General features: G+C 61.3%; 1 protein-coding gene across 8 annotated transcripts in view; it reads left to right on the top strand.

Annotated features, from left to right (window-relative positions):
• Positions 1-17,796, top strand: part of PACS2 (phosphofurin acidic cluster sorting protein 2) — an 82,315-nt gene extending 64,519 nt beyond the window's left edge. For 3 of the 8 annotated variants that reach the window (XM_033191030.1, XM_033191028.1, XM_033191035.1), the window contains exons 10-25: positions 2,173-2,263; positions 2,515-2,589; positions 3,329-3,471; positions 4,598-4,736; positions 5,197-5,301; positions 5,528-5,634; positions 6,079-6,233; positions 7,229-7,339; positions 7,753-7,861; positions 8,512-8,544; positions 12,785-12,827; positions 13,971-14,013; positions 14,392-14,527; positions 15,391-15,617; positions 15,988-16,101; positions 17,113-17,796. In XM_033191030.1, the coding sequence (XP_033046921.1) occupies positions 2,173-2,263; positions 2,515-2,589; positions 3,329-3,471; positions 4,598-4,736; positions 5,197-5,301; positions 5,528-5,634; positions 6,079-6,233; positions 7,229-7,339; positions 7,753-7,861; positions 8,512-8,544; positions 12,785-12,827; positions 13,971-14,013; positions 14,392-14,527; positions 15,391-15,617; positions 15,988-16,101; positions 17,113-17,231 (1,750 nt within the window). In that variant the 3' untranslated portion in view covers positions 17,232-17,796. The remainder of the gene's footprint in view (positions 1-2,172; positions 2,264-2,514; positions 2,590-3,328; positions 3,472-4,597; positions 4,737-5,196; positions 5,302-5,527; positions 5,635-6,078; positions 6,234-7,228; positions 7,340-7,752; positions 7,862-8,511; positions 8,545-12,784; positions 12,828-13,970; positions 14,014-14,391; positions 14,528-15,390; positions 15,618-15,987; positions 16,102-17,112) is intronic. The other 5 variants (XM_033191033.1, XM_033191034.1, XR_004432217.1 and 2 more) reach the window with 4 other exon arrangements.
• The last annotated feature ends 1,085 nt before the right edge of the window (positions 17,797-18,881 follow it).

The raw sequence follows: 18,881 nt of genomic DNA, 5'->3' as shown, positions 1-18,881 counted from the left end.
GCGGTCATTCTTGCCTTTTGGCAACTGTCTTCTTTTTTTTTTTTTTGAGACGGAGTCTCGCTCTGTCGCCCAGGCTAGAGTGCAGTGGCACTATCTCGGCTCACTGCAAGCTCCGCCTCCTGGGTTCACACCATTCTCCTGCCTCAGCCTCCCGAGTAGCTGGGACTACAGGTGCCCGCCACCGTGCCAGGCTAATTTTTTGTATTTTTAGTAGAGATGGGGTTTCACCATGGTCTCGATCTCCTGACCTCGTGATCCGCCCGCCTCGGCCTCCCAAAGTGCTGGGATTACAGGCGTGAGCCATCGCGCCCGGCTGCAACTGTCCTCTTACCTTGGCCCAGGGTCCGTCCTCCACCTTCGGAACCAGCAAGGCCCAGTCAAGTCCCCCTCACACTTTGGGTCTCCCTGGCCTTCCTGCCTCATCTCTTCTGCCTTCAGCCGGAGAAAGTTCTCTGTCTTTAATGGCTCACATGATTCTGTAGGAGACACCTGTGTGGCCCAGATCATCTCCCATCTTAAACTCCGTGGCGGTGGCTATATCTGCAGAGCCCTGGCCAGCTGGCATTCATAGTTTGGGGAGAGGCGTGCGCGTCTCGGGGCTATGATCTGGAATGGGCACACACTGCAGCAACGAGTTTCCGTGTGGTTTTGTCACCCAGGGTGGGGCACCAGACACTGCTTAAGTCCTGTCTGTTTTGGGGGGGGGGGGAGTTGTTTTTTGAGACAAGGTCTTGCTCTGTCACCCAGGCTAGAGTGTAGTTGTGCAATCACGGCTCACTGCAGCCTCAACCGCCTGGGCCCAAGCGATTCTCCTACCTCAGCCTCCTCAGTAGCTGGGACCAATGGCACGCGCCACCACACCCAGCTAATTTTTATGTTTTTTGTAGAGACAGGGTCTCTCTGTTTCCTGGGCTGGTCTCAAACTCCTGAGCTTGAGCGAACCACCTGCCTTGGCCACCCAAAGTGCTGGCACTACAGGTGTGAGCCAGTGCGCCTGGCCTCCTGTCCAACTGTTTTCACTTGAAAGGTCTTCTAAGTCTCATTGAATCCGTAGGTCTCCCTTCCTCCTTCTTCTGTGTACATATTATATCAACCAGGGATGAGACATTCGCTCGGATGGCCTAGATCGGCCAGATGGTCTGCAAGGGCCTGGTTGGTCTGGAAAGACCTGGATGGTCCGGAAAGGTGTGGATTGTCTAGATTGGCCTGGTTGGACTGGAAAGGCATAGGTGGTCCAGAAAGGCATGGGTGGTCCGGTAAGGTGCGGGTGGCCTGGATCAGCGTGGATGGTGTGAAAGGCCTGGATAGTCTGGAGAGGCCTGGATGGTCTGGAAGGGCCTGGGTGGTCTGAAACGGCCTGGGTGGTCTGGAAAGGCCTGGATGGTCTGCATCTGCCTGGATGGTCTGAAAAGGCATGGATGGTCCGGATTGACCTGGTTGGCCTGGAAAGGCGTGAGTGGCCTGCATCAGTGTGGGTAGTGTGGAAAGACCTGGGTGGTCCAGAAAGGTCTGGATAGTCTGGGTAGGCCTGGATGGTTTGGAAGGACCTGGATGGGCCTGGTTGGTCTGGAAAAGCCTGTATGGTCTGGACTGGCCTGGGTGGTCTGCATCTGTCTGGTGAGCCTGGAAGGGCCTGGATAGTCTGGATACGCCTGGATGGTTTGGAAGGACCTGGATGGGCCTGGGTGGTCTGATCTGCTGGTGGGTCTGGAAGGGCCTGCTTTGTCTGATGTACCCTCATTGTTTTGTCGAGCATGTTCGCCTGTTTGCTGCAGGCTGGCTGCAGATCCCAGGGCTGCCCTCCAGCGGGATTGGCCCATGGAGCTCTCCCCAGAGCCCCTTCATGTTTCCGGCAGCCTTGCCTGGAGCTAAGGCCATGAGTTTCAGGGATGTGTGTTTCCTGCAGCTGAAATCAGGGTGGGTGGAAGAGCCAGGAAGGGGCAGCCAGGTCGGCCCGGGGCTTGGTGTTGCCAGCTCCAGAATTGTTCTGTGCCCTGTGCTGCGGTTGGCGCGAGCGGGGTGTGCACTGACACGGGCTCTTCTCCGGATCCAGCTCTACTCTGCTGTTGGATTCTCCAGTCTGTCCCTCCAGGTGTGGTGGGAGAACTGTGCTTTCAGTGCAAGAAGAGTCCTGGAAATTAACGTTTCCCCCTCCCCTGTTCCCCGAGCCAGGCCGTACTTTGAAGGCTTGTCACACTCGAGCTCGCAAACGGAGATTGGGAGCATCCACAGCGTCCGCAGCCACAAGGAGCCCCCAAGCCCGGTGAGTGGGGCCACACTGATCTCCCAGAGCAGACCATGGTCCGACTGGGCTGTGGTGTGGCCCAAATCTCCCAGCACGGCCTGGGCCCAGGGCCCTGCCCAGCTGTCTTGGAGCCACTCTGCGCCCGCTATCTAACACACTGCCACACAGCTGCCCTGGGCCTCCCCTGAGCCCCAGCATCCCCAGCCCAGAAGTCAGTGCCTTGGCACCTGTAGCTGAGCACAAGCTGATTCCCATCTCCTCCCCAACAGGCTGACGTGCCCGAGAAGACGCGGTCCCTGGGAGGCAGGCAGCCGAGTGACAGTGTCTCTGACACGGTGGCCCTCGTAAGCAGGCTCGGGCCGCACCCACCCGTTCCGCACACCAGGCACGCCAATGCTGCCTTTAAGGGTCTGACCCGGAGGGGCGGGACTCACGTGTAGGTCCTCATGTCACACCTGGTGTGCAGAGGTGGGGTCAGCCCTCAGGGGTGGCGATGCTGCTGGATGGTCAGAGTATCCCAAAATTCACTCCACCTTCGGGGTCAGGGCACACTGGATTCCCCCCACCCCCAGGGTCAGGATGCCTGGACTCACCCCACCCTCAGGGTCCAGATGCCCCAGACTCACCCCACCTTCAGGGTCAGAGTGCCTCGATTCCACCCGCCCTCAGGATCAGGATGCCTGGACTCACCCCACCCTCAGGGTCCGGGTGCCCCAGAGTCACCCCACCTTCAGGATCAGGGTACCTGGACTCACCCCACCGTCAGGTGGATGGCACCCAGGAATGCCTGGTTCCCCCTGCTGCATTGCATGGGGTCTCCTTAGTTAGGGTTCCTGGGCCCAGGGCAGGTCAGGTCCTGGGAGGCTGGGTGCTGGTCACCCTGCATGGCACCCTGGATGGGAGCCCTGTGGTTGGAACTGAGCTCAGCCAGGCTCCCTGGTCAGTGTATGGCCGGGTCTACATATAGGAGCCACAGCCTAAAGAGGCCTAAACCCTCACCCAAGCCAGAGGCCACATGGCTGGAGAGGCTGCAGCACGGGTGCGGTTTCCATGGGAGGCTCCAGGGATGTCTCTGGTCAGCAGGGTGTGCCGGGCCCGAGGGAGCAGCCTGGACAGCCTGAGGACAGCCCCGAGGCTGAGGCCTCCACCCTGGACGTGTTCACAGAGAGGCTGCCACCCAGCGGGAGGATCACCAAGACAGAGTCCCTTGTCATCCCCTCCACCAGGTCATGGGGGCTCTGTGCGGCTGGGCGGCTTGGCGATGCAACTGTTAGGGGAGGGGCCATCAGGGGCATCAGTCGGGGTTGTGCCTGTCAGACCAGCCTGATGAGTTCTCTGGGGTGTAGACAGCAGATTCAGGGCCTCATCCCTCTTCTTAAAAAGGAGAAGTAGGCCGGGCGCGGTGGCTCAAGCCTGTAATCCCAGCACTTTGGGAGGCCGAGGCGGGTGGATCACGAGGTCAGGAGATCGAGACCATCCTGGCTAACACGGTGAAACCTCGTCTCTACTAAAAATACAAAAAACTAGCCGGGCGAGGTGGCGGGCGCCTGTAGTCCCAGCTACTCGGGAGGCTAAGGCAGGAGAATGGCGTAAACCCGGGAGGCGGAGCTTGCAGTGAGCTGAGATCCGGCCACTGCACTCCAGCCCGGCGACAGAGCGAGACTCCGTCTCAAAAAAAAAAAAAAAAAAAAAAAGGAGAAGTAAACCCTCTGCCCCAGCATTGGGTGTCAAGCCTGCAGCCCACATTACACCCTACGTGTTTGAGGGCAGGGTCAGGCGTGTCTGCCTTTCTGCAGGTGCCCCCCACAGCCCCCTGAGTAGCCCCTGCCTCAGCCAAAACACACACATCCACCAGCTTGATTCTTGCAGGATATCAATTTCATGTTTCTGTGATATTTGGGATTTTTTCCAAAGCAGTGAGTCTGGGCACGGACTTTCACCTTATGGCGGCACCCAGGTGCCTGTGTCCATGCTCTGGAGCCAGGTTGCCCTGGCAGCCTCAGTGCCCTGCACTGGCCTATACCTGGCTCTGCCCAGCTCCTGGCCCGGGCAGGGAGGGTGAGCTCAGTCCTCACGGTGGTGGCTCCAAGGCTCCTGGCCTGGCTTGCAGTCTCACAGGCAGAGCTGTGTGGGGTCCCATCGGGGGCACGGCCTCACTTGTACTCAGCTGCTGCTATGGTCCTCCCAGGGCTGGTGGCCTCTCTGTGTGGCCTGTGTTCCCACTGCCCATCAGTCGGCCCTATGTTCACCCTTCACTGTCCCCACCACAATGTGTAGGCCACTGCAAGCCTGCCCCTGCCCCTGTTCCTATTCCTGCTGCTGCAGCCACTTAGCCTGTCTGGTCCCCAATAGGTCCGAGGGGAAGCAGGCTGGCCGACGGGGCCGGAGCACGTCCCTGAAGGAGCGGCAGGCAGCGAGGCCCCAGAATGAGCGGGCCAACAGTCTGGACAACGAGCGTTGCCCGGATGCCCGGAGCCAGCTACAGGTGCAGGTGCAGGTGGGGGTGGAGGGCGTAGCATGCCCAGGAGGCAGGGCTTGTGGTCACCCTGGCACCAACCAGGGCAGGGCAAAAAGAGAAGTGCAAGGGGCCAAGGTTGCTGGGCCACAGAGCATGCCTGGGCTTTGGAGGGCGGCTGCTACACAGCAGGGCGGGTGGGTCATGGGTTGGTTTGTCAGGAAGGCCATGTGGACCCCAGGGCAAGTTCTAGTCCTTCTGCTGCCCTCCCTGGTCCAGGGCAGCCTCGTTGCTTGGCTGATTTAGCCCAGGGGTGATCTCCAAGCTGGCCAGCTCTCTTCCTGCCACTGAGCCTCTGTGCACAGCTGCAGGGGAGCAGGGGCACTGCAGACCCCAGGGCTGGGGCGGTGGGGATGGGTGCTGTGCCCAGGGCTGGGGCGGTGGGGATGGGCTCTGTGCTTCTCTTCTGGGTGTGGACAGGGCTCTGTACCTCCAGATCCCCAGGAAGACTGTCTATGACCAGCTCAACCACATCCTCATCTCCGATGACCAGCTTCCTGAAAACATCATCCTCGTCAACACCTCGGACTGGCAGGGGCAGGTAGAGAGGTGCAGTCTCGTGGAGTGGAGGGTCAGGGTGTAGGACAGAGGAGAGTGGGTTCCTGAACCTGCCCCCACCCTGGCACCCCCAGGTGCTGGAGCTGCTGGCTGTGGTTTGCCTGGACGTGCCTGGGGTCTCTGGAGCCCCTGAGAGCTTTGGTGAGGGTCGGGCGCTGGGGGTGGCCCAGGCGGCTGTGCTGAATCAGTGTCTGCCTGTCCTCTGCCAGTTCCTCTCCGACGTCCTGCAGAGGCACACGCTCCCCGTGGTGTGCACGTGCTCTCCCGCGGACGTCCAGGCAGCCTTCAGCACCATCGTCTCACGGATACAGAGATAGTGAGTTGGGCTCCACCCTGGACTCACCGCCCAAGTACCCCTCGGGGTCCCTGCACCCCACCTCTACCCATTGCTCTGGGGCTCGACACGTCCTGCACCTGGGGCTGTGGCTGGTGTCCACAGAGGCTGACCCATGGGCTCCTCGCAGCCTGGCCTGCCCTCAGTTGTGGGCGGGAGCAGCAGCCTGGCAGGTGTCCTGCCACACTGGAGGGGTGGCCACCTGGCCCGTCCTTGGAAGCCTGGGCCAAGGTCATGACTGTGTGGCCCCTCAGCCTGGGCACGTCCGGGCATGTGGGGGTCCTGGGTTTGGGCAGCTCCAGGGCAGTTGTGGCATGAGTGGCCACAGGCATGGAGCCCCCTGGGCTCACACTGGCATCCTTGGATGGAGGACGGCTCCCCTGAGGCGTCTGTCCCCTCTCCGTCCCGCCTGCCTCTGGATTGCAGCTGCAACTGCAATTCCCAGCCCCCCACCCCCGTGAAGATCGCCGTGGCGGGAGCGCAGCATTACCTCAGCGCCATCCTGCGGCTCTTCGTGGAGCAGCTGTCCCACAAGACGCCCGACTGGCTCGGCTACATGCGCTTCCTGGTCATCCCGCTGGGTGAGCACCACGCCGTCCACCTGGGCCTGGGCACAGACGCCATGGGCGGTGTGGCGTGGTGTGGTGTGACGTGGCGCGGTGTGACGTGGCGCGGTGTGGTGTGACGCGTGGCGTGGCGTGACGTGGCGTGGCGTGACGTGATGTGGCGTGGTGTGGTATGACGTGTGGTGTGATGTGGCGTGGTGTGGCGTGGTGTGTGGCGTGGTGTGTGGCGTGGTGTGGCGTGACGTGGCGTGGCGTGGTGTGGTGTGATGTGTGGCGTGGTGTGGTGTGACGTGGTGTGGTGTGACGTGGTGTGGGGGGGTCCCTGCTTGCCGCACATTTGTTGTTTTTAAATGTTTGTTTGATACAGTAACACTTTATTAATTTTAATTATATGCAAGATAACTTGATTGCCCTAAAACAGCCATATTTGGGTCAAGATAAAGCTATTGCCCTCTGAAGGGGCCTGAGCTGGGTGTCCCCTCCGTCAGTCGCTGTGATAACTCAATACTAGTTTCGACTTCCAAAGTCAGAAGTGCAAAGCAGGGCTGGTTATTAATCCTCTCAAATCGTCCAGGTCCTGTGTCATCAAACTCTATTACTTCTTTAGGTCCAAACAATGTGTGTTTACCACAAAACAAACCCTTCCAGCCTTAATCTGTTGAAAAGGCCCGGAGGCCCACAAGATCTCTTTCTTGTGGCCCTCACAATGCCGACGTCAGAGCCCTGAGCCAGCCGAGGCCTCTGCACGGTCATATGTACCCTGCTGGGCCTTCCTCAGTGGCACTCAGGGCTCTAGGACCTCAGCTCAGGGCTGGAACTTCCTCAGCGAGGCCACAGGCATCCACCAGGGAGGGGCAGTGGTGGCTTTCTCTTTAGGTGGCAGGAAAGTCGGCTTGTCTAGAAGGCAGCAGCACAGGCCCGGGGTCAGGTGGCCCAGCTTTTGGGCTGCGGTGGGAGCCTTGCAGCTTCGAGTCCCCCGTGGTGACATCAGCCCCACCCCTGGCATGCAGGCTCCCACCCCGTGGCCAGGTACCTAGGCTCTGTGGACTACCGCTACAACAACTTCTTCCAGGACCTGGCCTGGAGAGACCTGTTCAACAAGCTGGAGGCCCAGAGTGCGGGTGAGGCCCGGGCGCGTCCACAGCCCACGCCACTGCGGGAGGAAGGGGCCCTGGTCTCCCCAGATGCCGTGCCCAGGAGGCCCTGGACCTGCTCAGGCTCAACCTCAGGGAAGAGGCCATGGACAGGGCCCGCTGGGGCCTTGGCTAGGACGCCTCCTATTCCCGAGCCTCGGAATGTTGGAAGCTGTGGGGCCTGTCTGGGAAGGGGCAGGCACAGCCCTTCAGGTCTTCCTGCATTTGCCCTGGTACCGCCTTGAGAGTAGAGGACCAGGGCCCCTCAGCCACAGCCAATGAGCCCTGCTGCAGTTCGGGGTGTGGGAGGCCTGGGTAGGGCACCGGGGAGGCCCGGCTCAGCCCCGCCTGGAACCCCACCTGGGGCCAGCCTCATCCGCCACCGCCTCCTCCCCCTGCAGTACAGGACACGCCGGACATTGTGTCACGCATCACCCAGTACATCGCAGGGGCCAACTGTGCCCACCAGCTTCCCATCGCAGAGGCCATGCTGACCTACAAGCAGAAAAGGTAACACGGTGGGCCCGGGTACCATGCCACAGGCTGTTGCCAGCCACCAACCTTTCGTGGGCCTCCCCACCCGCTGCTGGGCTCGGCCTGGTAGGCCGGAAAACCCTGCACCAGGCTTAGAGCAGAGCCTAGGTCAGCCGGGCAGCTCCAGGCCTTCCTGACAGCAGGCGCTCCCCCCATCCCAGATCTCTCATAGTAAGCGCTGTTTCCACACCTGTTTCTGTGCATGTTGAAACCCCGTGTGATGAGAGGTTGACAGGATGGACAGCTGTCATGGGGCAAGGGTGGCAGTCCCGGGCTGGGGAACCGAGGAGTCCCTGGGCCTCAGGCCCTGTGGGTGAGTGATCAGCTTGTGTCCTCACCTGCCCAGAGCAGGACAGTGCTCAGGAGCCCCGGGCCGAAAGCCCTGCAGAGACCTGTCTGTCGCACCCGGCGCCTCCTCCCTGCACATCCGGCGCCAGCTGTCCCACACCTTCCCTAGACTATGGGGGAGAGAGCCGAGTGCAAGGCGCAGAGCCAGCACTCACGGGCTCTCCCACACAGGAACCCCAGCGAGGCGGGAGCCACTGAGTGCCCTCGGCAGTCCCCGGAGGGCTCCTGAGGGCATCGTAACGTGTCTGTGTTTTCTCTTTTGGTGGCTTTCTGAAAAGGAAAAAGCATTTTCATTTTGACTTTACCCTAAGGTATGGCTCTCTGGGTCTGCCTCCCACCCTGTCTGTCCCCAGGCTGGTCTTTAGGGCTTGTTTAGCAGAGTCACCATCCGGATCACCCTGCTGTCCTCTCTCCGGACTGGGAGTCAGGCCCTGAGGGCCGCCAGCTGCAGGCTGAGAGCCCGCGTGGGAGAGGGGAGGTGGCCCCAACCGGAGTCACTTTGCGCTGACATGAACCCTTTTCCTCCATCCAGTCTCACCCTGAGTCAGGAAAGCAGCAGATGCGCCCTCCTGTCCCCGGGCCAGGCCCGTGTGCTGGGACTCCACCCCAGAGCCCTGAAGCCTGCAGGTCAGCCAGGCAGGCCTTGCCCCCGCTCTGGTTTGGCCCTGCGTTTTGGTTTAAGAAGTGGCCAGGTTTAGCCCCTCCTCATTTTAAACAGGAGCGAGTGGCTGATGTAGACACCAGGGCCACCTGGGCCAGGCTGTGCCTCAGGCCCTTCACGTTTGTTCACCTGGCAGCAGCCTAGCAGGGGCCCTGGTGCACACCCTACACATGGGGACGCTGAGGCAAGTAGATAAGGAGCAGGCCCGGTGACACGGCAGTCAGCGGCTGGGCCCTGGGCCGCCTACACGCTGCAGAGCCTGGCTCCCAGGGCTCCCTTGAGCACCCGGGGTCAGCAGAGAGGGCTTTCCAGCATCGTGTGGCTTACCTGGAGATGAGGCCAAACGACTGAGACCTCCAAATGGGGGTAAAGAGCTTTTGTTCTGAGGCAGCTCCACCCCCTAAAACCTTTCATGTTTAGAGCCAAGTCCCAGGCACCCCCAGAGCTGCCCTTTCAGACAGAGCCATCCCTTTTCCTTGGCCAGGTGTGTCCTGCTGCAGGGTGGGGGACCCTGCTGGTCCTCCCATGGGGCTCATTCTCTGCTCCGTGTCTTCTGCCCTGTGTGAGGTCATTTGCTGTCCCGGGAAATCCACCCCCACACCCCACCCCAGTGCAGGGTAGTTGGGTCCCTGGGGTCCCCTTGCTGGAAATACTGCAGGCCTAGGAGCTGCTCGAAGTGGACAGCCTGGGACCACCCACAGCTGCAGGGTTGGGCGCTAGGAAGACACAGGAAGGGGGCTGAGCATCCTACGTCTTGTCCTGCTAAACAAGCCTTTGCAGGTGAAAGACCAGCCATGGGGGCCTCTCCCCTGCTGACCCCCGGCGGCCTGCGCCCTTGCCCCCTGGCTGTGGCACGAAGAGCCTGCAGCATGCTCTGGCTGCCCGGGCTCCCTCAGGCTGTGGATGCAGCTGCTTGTCTCTCCCAGGTCAGCTCTTCTGAGCAGCAAGCCAGGGCCTTAGGGGACCCTAACACCCACTCCCACCCTGCTCCTCCTGCCCCTGCCTCCGCGTTACAGGGGTGACACTGGCTGCCTCCGCGTTACAGGGGTGACGCTGGCTGCCTCCGCGTTACAGGGGTGACGCTGGCTTTCTGGGGCCCAGGAAGGAACCCAGCGAAGGCCATGAGTGTCTTACCTGCTGTCTCTACTCAGAGGAGGGTCAGTCGGGAGGCTGACAGAGGGCAGGTGGCAGGCGGTGGCACAGCCCTTGTGGCAGGGGACCTGTGCAGAGTCCTCTCCAGCCAGGCTCCCCTGTGAAAGTCCCTTGTGAGATGACCCCTGCTGGCCTGCCCTCCTCTGCCCAGAATGGCACTCCTCCTATGAGGGCAGGCCAGGCCTGCAGGGTGTCCACAAGCCCCAGCCTGCCCGTGCGGCACACATGGGTGAAAAGGGCTGCTCAGGCATCCGGCAGCTTGCCCAGAGCCATGCAGAGTGGCCCCAGGGCATCTGCGCCCTCCGTGCCTGCGGGGCCTCCCCACCCCGCGGTGGTGTGCTCCTTACGCTCCTGACCACTCTGCCTCCACAGACACGTGTGTGCCTCCAGGGTCAGGGTGAGGGTCTCAGTGTCCAGCTGGTGTCATCCCTGTCATATCGGCCCATGTCCAGGGCTGGGTGCTGTCTGTATGGCCCAGAGGTGCAGCTTGGCTTTGAGAGTTTCCGGCAACATCCCTGTGTTGTGACGTCTCCTGCATTCGGCCCTCATGTGCCACGCACTGCCCCATGGGCCTCGGAGCAGAGCATGGATGGGAGGCCACCCTGCCATGGCTGGCTCGGTGGGGGGTCTGGCTCGGCAGAGGGCAGGTGGCCCCGGGAATTGGAGCCACCTGTGCCCTGGGGACCAGCAGCCATCACCTGCCTTCTGTGCCTTCGTGGGCCTGGGAGGACACAGATGTCACTGAGATTTCCAAACACTGGTCTGCTCAACGAGGATAGTGGGATGTCAAGGGCCACGTCCAGGCACTCCTGCCTGACAGCTGTGGACACAGCCAGGGTGCTGGGGGGCCAGGAGGCCGCCCTGAGCCGTCCTGAGGCAGAGGCGGGCCTGAACACAGGATGTACATCACTTTATGTTATTTGAACTGGACAAGAAGAGGGGAAAGTTTCTCTTTCAACTCTCTTTTCCTTAGAAATGGAACTAGGCCTGGGGCATCTTTAATGGGATGGACGAAATCTGTAGGTGGTTTCATCCAGAGGCATTCGCCAGGCCTTCTGCCGAGGGCGGGCCAGGAACTATCCAGGTTGGCGTCCGGGGAGGGTGGGTCTTGCCAGCCGCCGTCTCCTCACACTGGTGCTGCTGGGAGCAGCCGCGGGGGCTGCCTCCTGGGAGTGTCCTCTGGACTGGCCCCCGGACAGGGGCTGTTCTGCTCGTGGGCACACTTGGTGTGGAGCACTGGGATCAAGCCTCTGCCCTGCAGGGCTCTTGGGGAGATAGTGCTGCTGGTCCTGGGAGCTGGTGCTCCAGGCAGACGGCTGGGCTGGGCCTGTGGCATCCTCCCCTGGGCCTCTTTCCTGCAAGGGATTCTCCCTGTGCTGACAAGAACCCAAGGGAGGGCCAGGGCCACTGGGTGAGCCCATGTCCTGCCCCTGGTGCAGGGCTGTCCCTGAGGGGCACCCTGCTGGCCTGGCCATTCTCGTCCTGCCCCCAGTGCTCCAGGGGCAACAGGTGCTCCTCTGCAATGTGTGTACACAGTCTCCACCTGTAAGACAGCCATTTGCTGGCATCAGACTCTGCAGTTTGGGGAAAGGAGACAGAAGAGACAGCTGGGAGAACTGCCCAGAGAGACGGCACCAGTTGCTGATGTGGTCTGGCTGAGGAAGCTGGGCGGGGAGGCACCCCTGTCCCTAAGTGCAGGCCACGGGGAGCCTTGAGGCCAGCGGAGAGAAGGAGAGGGAAGCCAGACCCATTCCACCACTCAGGATAGGCCCTGCCCTCTGGATCTTTCCTGGGGCCCAGAAGGAGATGTCCCACCTCACCCTAGCTGCCAGCAGGGCCTCATGCTGTGCCGGCCCCTTGTCTTGTGGGAGAGCTTCCTGGGCCCGAGCCCAGGTTGCAGTGGCCACGGTCAGCAGGAGCCTACGTGAAGCCAGACCACAGGACAGCCCTCCTTGAGCCGCACACATCGGAGGGGAAGACAGAGGGGTCCTCTCAGCAGCCCTACAGCTCCTTTCCTCACACCCTTGGCATCTTCACGTGGACGGGCTGTGACCAGACCTCTAGAAGAGGCTGCTGTTATCTGCCAAACGTTGTATGGGGCCAAGTCCAGACAAAACCTCCACTGTCCACCGAGCACATCATCTCACGCGGGTCATGGCCTGGGGCATGCTGGGCCTGCCTGCAGGCTGTGCTTGGGGTGTTCTGGTACAATGGCCTCTCATGTGGGCACGGACATTACCCAGATGGTCTGGAGAAAACCTCTCCGCCCTGGCTTTGATGCTGCTGATTACCAGAGAGGGCCCAGGCTCCTCCCGGGAGTCCCAGGGCACCAGTAGCTGCCCTTACCCAGCGGAGCAGGGGTGCAGCTTGGTGGAGCAGCAGAAATGTAGGCTGGATGGGGCTGAGCTGGCTGCGTGGCTGTTGGGCACCTAGGAAAGCTGAGTGAACCCCTCCGTGGAGCTCTGCCTTCTGGCCTGTCCTGACCATGGGTGCCCAGAGACCCCTTTGTCCTTCTCGCATGTCAGCATGTCAGAAGGGGCCCAAACTTTGGTCCTGGGGGCCAGGCCAGGGCTGGCAGTGGTTGGGGATGGGTGGGGCTGGGACACACTGGGCAGGGCCGACTGGGGCAGAGCCGTGGCCCTGGAGCTGTGCCAGGTTCTCAGGCCAGGAGGGAGCTGTGCCCAACAGGCGGGGCTGTGCCCTGAGGAGAGCTTAACTGTCTGTTTCCTTGCTCTTAGCCCTGATGAAGAGTCCTCCCAAAAGTTCATTCCCTTTGTCGGGGTGAGTACTGGCCAGCTTGATGTGACGGGAAACCACATACCCGCCAACTTGTCTTTTATAGTCAGAACATTTGGGGATTGACTTCATATATTCCAGAACCTTCCCACAGATAGGAGCTGGGGATTTGCCTTCCCATCTGGCCTGTCTCAAAGCTCGTTTCCTTCCCTACCGGAGTTGGGTGTGGAGCCAGAGGTTGTTGGCTCCCCCCAGCTCTGCCTTGGGGGCTGATCCACGGAAGCAGAGACAGTTCGGTAGGGCAAGACCTCAGGAACACCCAGCGTCTCAGGAGAGGAGAGACCCTGCCCGGGCTGGAGAGGGCGCCTCTGTCCTGTAGGAACCCAAGCCCTGGGAGCTTCCCAATGTCCACTCTGGGTCTGCAGCCTGCGGTGTGTGGGTTTCAGTTCCTGCCCTGCCCAGGGTTAGGGCTGCTTCTGCCAGCCAGGCCATCTCCCTACCAGCCCTGGGTCTCCACAGCCTGTTCCCTGCCCATCTTTTCATCCTGTTGTGTGGCCTCCCTCCCACCAGGTGTCTGCCATGAGACAGACCCACAGAACCTGGCAGATGGGTTGCCCAGGCAGGGGAAGGGTCTCTGGGCTCAGTTTCCCCACTGCTGGAACAGAGGCCTTTCCGTGCATCATGTAGTGGTTGGGTCTGCTGAGGGCTCTGGGGTGATGGCTGGCCCTCTGGGAGGGTAGAGTTCATCTTGAACAGCGGCTGCCCAAGGAGCTTTCTCTGGTGACAAGAGGATGCCGTGCTCGGGCACATGGTCCTTCCCATGCAACCAAGGTCCCACTGAGTCACTGGGATTCACGGTAGATCTACACAACCACCTGTGGCTCATGGCTGCCATGCAGGGCCTGCCAGGCCCGGGGCCTATCTCCATTGGTCTGCCAGGGTCCCTCTCACCAGCATACTGGTCTTACTGGACACATGGTTTGCAGCTGCCCTGAGGGCCGCCTTTGGGAGAGAGCAGTCCCTCCTGCTGAGGCCACGCACCCTGAGCACTGTCTGTCCCCACGTGGCTGCTCCTGCATCATGGGAGTGGTGGCCATGGTCGGGAGGCAGGAGCCCCACTGGCAGGAGCCCCTCCGTGGGCTAGCTGAACCCCACGGCTTTCACCAGCCAGTGCTTGTTGTTTTCTAGGTTGTGAAGGTTGGAATTGTGGAGCCATCCTCAGCCACATCAGGTAACACCATCCCACACTGAGGCCTTGTGAGTGGCCCATGGGTGGGCCGCGGGAGCACAGTCACTCTGGTTCTGCAGACCAGACCAACCCTTCAGGGCCGGAGAGCTGCCACGCTCCAGTCTCACTCTGGTGCTTCTGCTCTGTGGGGGGGTTCATCCTCCAGGGGCTGCTGTCATGAAGCCCCACATCAAGGCTGGCAGGGCCGACTTCCAAAAACGGAGGAGAATCCGAGACCCTCCCGTCTCACAGAGGCCACTGGGGACTCCCACCCTGCCCACCCCTAGGGTCGGCCTGGCCTTAGGCCACATCCTGCTCCGGAGGGCCTGGTGCCACCTGGCAACAGGTGGACTCAGCCTGCCCTATGACTCCTCCCCAAAGGCGACTCGGACGACGCAGCCCCCTCGGGCTCTGGCGCGCTCTCCTCCACCCCGCCATCCACATCTCCTGCGGCCAAGGAGGCCTCACCCACCCCGCCCTCCTCCCCGTCAGTGAGCGGAGGCCTGTCCTCCCCCAGGTAAAGGTGCCGCGCGGCTCAGCACGTTTCACTTGCCCGCCCCACCACGTGCTGCCTGATTCAGTCATCCTCCCCCACGTCACGTCCACCTCCCAGGGCACCTGGCCTGTCAGCCACGCAGATGGAGGGGCTCTGCAGGACGGCTGGGGCCTCTCTGGCCACCTCCTGCCACAGATCAGGGGTTGGGGGCAGGACCTCTAGGGGACAGAAACTCCGCACAGTGAACAAACATGGCCGTTGTGCTGGGCTGTCTCTCAGCTCTGCACACACTGGGGCTTTTAAAAAACAAGCTGAGGGCAGAAGGCGCAGGAGACGCGGGTCTCTAGGCGGTCCTCACGGGGTCGGCTTTGACAGCTGTGGCGAGGCCCCGCCAGCCTGCGTGGGTCTCTGAAGCAGACCTCACTCGAGTGGAAGTAAGCCATAGAGGGCGTAGGCCCCAAGGCCAGGCATGGTGCTGGTGCTGCGTGCAGGGCTCACACCAGCAGACCCCGACCCCTGCCTCTGTGTTTCCAGCCGCTGGCTCCTTCCAGGCTGCGCCTGAGGGAGCTGGTTCACGCAGGCCCTCAAGACTCCAAGGGGCAGCTTGGAGAGTGGGTGGACAGGCCCCCCAGGCCGGGGCTCTCCTGCCACCAGGCTCCCTGTCATCTACACAGGATGGCTTCCTGTGATTTATGCAGGACCATTCTGGGAGTGACTGGGCATGTGAACAGCTCCACAGAGCATGCTCCAAGCACCCGGCCCTCCTCTGCTGGCAAGTTGGCACAGGTGCTGGCTGTCACCTCCTGGCCTGTCACAGGGACAGTGATGTCCCCATCACTAGGCCCAAGGATGCAGGTGTGAGCGCTTCCCTCTGCCTTTCCCAGCCAGGGTGTCGGCGCCGAGCTGATGGGGCTGCAGGTGGACTACTGGACAGCAGCACAGCCCGCGGACAGGAAGAGGGACGCCGAGAAGAAGGACCTGCCTGTCACCAAAAACACGCTCAAGTGCACTTTCCGGTCCCTCCAGGTCAGCAGGCTGCCCAGCAGCGGCGAGGCTGCGGCCACGCCCACCATGTCCATGACCGTGGTCACCAAGGAGAAGAACAAGAAGGGTGAGGTGGGACAAGCTATACGATCACACGGCGCAGAAGGGCGGCTCGGCGGGAGAGGGCGGCTCTCAGTCAACAGGGATGGCAGCCTCCTGGCTGGCCTCGGGCAGCCTACGTGCACAGGCAGGGGTGGGTGGGGTGAGGGAGCCTGAACCCTGAAGGCAATGAGGGTCAGGCGCTTCTGACCAGGGCCTCAGGCAGAGGCCAGCTGGGCGGGCAGGAGAGCAGCTGTCCTCGGTCACCGTGGAAGGCAGGTTTACTAGGTGAGTGGGGCCGTGACCAGCTGAGCCCCCAGTGCCTCCCTGACACGTACCCCCAGCCCTGGCCCTGAAGGAACAGCAAGATGACAACAGAGCCTCTTTTCTCCTTCCAGTGATGTTTCTGCCCAAGAAAGCGAAGGACAGGGATGTGGAGTCTAAGAGCCAGTGCATCGAGGGCATCAGCCGGCTCATCTGCACTGCCAGGCAGCAGCAGAACATGCTGCGGGGTGAGCGCCATGGGCCCCGGGGTCTGTAAAGTGGGACGTAGGCGAGAGCAGAGCAGGGGTGCTTTGGAGTCCACCATAGGAGCTGCGGTGTCCTGCTGTGACACGCACATTCCATGAAGCCCTCGGTGAGGATGACAACTTCCAAATGCTGAGAAAGAATTTTTCAGCCCTTTTTGCTTTTTAAAAATAATGACTTGTTTTTTTGTTTTTTTTTTTGAGACGGAGTTTTGCTCATTACCCAGCCTGGAGTGCAATGGTGCGATCTTGGCTCACTGCAATCCCCGCCTCCTAGGTTCAAGCAGTTCTCCTGCCTGAGCCTCCCAAGTAGCGGGGAGTATAGGTGCATGCCACTGTGCCCGGCTAATTTTTTGTATTTTTAGTAGAGATGAGGTTTCACCGTGTTGGCGAGGCAGGTCTCGAACTCCTGACCTCAGGTGATCCACCTGCCTCTGCCTCCCAAAGTGCTGGGATTACAGGCTTGAACCACCACACCCAGCCTAAAAATAATGACTTGTAATTTAAAAGTGTTTCAGAGTTACTCTGCAAGTCACTGTTTCAGAAACAGAGCTCTGGGAGGCTTTCCTCTTTTTGAGCACGGGTCAGATGACCGACCTCCAGGTCAACATGGCCCTGTCTCCCCACAGGGGTCTCTGTTTTAAGGGGGCTCCCAGTGTCTTCTCCCCACCTGTGCAGGTGGAGATGGATGTGGACAAGCAGCGCCTGGCAGGAGGCGGTGGGGTCTGTTCCTCCCACCTGCAGGCAGCCCTGGGGGAAGTGCCGCCCTCCTCACCCCCCAGGGCTCTGAGGTGTGGAAGGGCAGGGGCAGGAACGGTGTCCCTCAGGAGCCAGCGTGACCCTGGAGCCCCCGAGTCCCTGAGGAAAGTGTTGGTGCCTCCAGCATGGGGCTCCTTCTCATCCTGTACCCCTGGCTGCTACCCAGCCTGGTGGGCCAGGCAGGCAGGTGGGCAGGGTGGGCAGGCGGGCAGGCGGTCAGGCAGCCCTCTCCCACAGTCCTCATCGACGGGGTGGAGTGCAGCGACGTCAAGTTTTTCCAGCTGGCCGCGCAGTGGTCCTCGCACGTGAAGCACTTTCCCATCTGCATCTTCGGACACTCCAAGGCCACCTTCTAGCCCCGCCCACCGAGAGGCCCACCTCCCGCCCACGCTAGGAGGGGCCCGCTGCATTTCTGTTAACGTTTCTGAAAGTTTACTACAGAGACAGACCCTTAAAACACAAAGAGAAACAGTCTTAAGTATGAATGTGCTCACAACCTGGAAACTAACGGGGGAGCTCCTGCCGGGAGCCGAATAACTGCTCTGCTTATTAACCCCAGCGTTCGGCCCGGGGCTGGGAGGCCAGAAGGACGGTGCTGAGCTGCGGATCGCAGAAGGCGTGCTCTGGCCTCAGGAGCCACCCAGAGCCTCCGTGTCCTGTTCTTCCGGAAAGTCAGGACTCTGCTTCCTCAGGGAGCCCGGGGCAGGCGGAGCTCAGTGGCCTCAGGCCGAGGGGCCATGGGGCCGCTCAGTCCCGTTGGGGGTGTCCTGAGTTAAGCCTGGGGGGCCGTCCTGCCCGCCTGAGAGATGCCCCCAGCACCGCACACTCGTGGTTCCCAATAAACTCCTGCCTGCGGCGGAGGTTTTATAGCAGCAGATATTTTTAATGCTTTTAAATACATGTTCTAATGTAGCTGCCAAACATGTTGGTCTTCTGAAGTCCCCCTGGGGCTGGGCAGAGCCAGCAGAGCCTGCCCCCACTTCCTCAGCCCCTGCCCCACCCCGCCTCCCACGTTTCCCCACTCTAAGCTGTTCTTGAAACACCGTGAGTTTTCTGTGTGTAGTCCCTGTCCCAACCTTAGCAAGCACAGGGGCCTCCACAGCCCCAGGCGGCCCCTGAAAATGTTCCGGAGCCCAGTTTGGTGCACAGTGAGATGCTGCTGGCGTTGGCCTGAGGTGGGGCCGCTTCCTCCCCCTCTACCCCAGTGGGTATGTCTGAGGCCAGCCATGTGGGTATCTGGGTTGAGATTCAGGTTTTGGTGAATGTGGGGCAGGCGTCCAAGTGTGTTTGTGTCACCTGCTGCAACACTGTGGCCTATGAAGATTCCAACAGGATGGCCTGACCAGAGGGGCCGGCACTCTGGAGTCACGGGTGCAGCCAGGTACCCTGTGCAGGCCTGGGAGGCTCTCCAGGCCACAGTCCTCAGAGAGCGCTGGCTCCCGTGTTGTGTGTGGGTTCCATGTCCTCCACACAGCAGGAGAGGGGCCTCCCTGACCTCAACACCTGCCCCGTCAGTCTTCTCCCCAGCAAGCCTGTACTCTGGGGTCTCCATAGGAGGAGCTGGGGAAGCTGGGGCCCTCCCAGGGACCCTGGTCGCCACTGCGGGGCTCTTAGCCTGGTTTCATGAGATGGAGCACTGCACAAGGCTATGCTCAGAAAGCTGGTAAACGCAGGGCAGGGTGGGCCTCAAGCCTGGGCTGGAGGGGTCTCTACCCTTGCTGGCCTGAGAGATGGCCCATATTTCTTATTTGTGACTCCCTGCTCTTCCTGGCCAACCCCCAGGTGGCTGAACAGGGTGCTTTTGTTGTGGTGAGGGGCCAGGATGTGACCTGGGGTGCAGCCTCAGGCCCCCGGGTTCAGGCCTCAGAGGTAGCCGCTGTGCAGGGCTGCGGCAGAGCCCCAGCCCCTCCCAACCAGAGCCCCTCCACACCAGGGCCTCCAGGTTCACCTGGGACCAGGACCCTGGGGCACACCTCAGGGTTGGGGAGGGGTAGGAAGGCCTCCCA

The sequence above is a fragment of the Trachypithecus francoisi genome, unplaced genomic scaffold (genome assembly GCF_009764315.1).
Source record: "Trachypithecus francoisi isolate TF-2019V2 unplaced genomic scaffold, Tfra_2.0 Lachesis_group3, whole genome shotgun sequence".
NCBI lineage: Eukaryota > Metazoa > Chordata > Mammalia > Primates > Cercopithecidae > Trachypithecus > Trachypithecus francoisi.
Note: the sequence above shows the minus strand (reverse complement) of the source record. Positions and strands in the feature narration are given on the sequence as shown.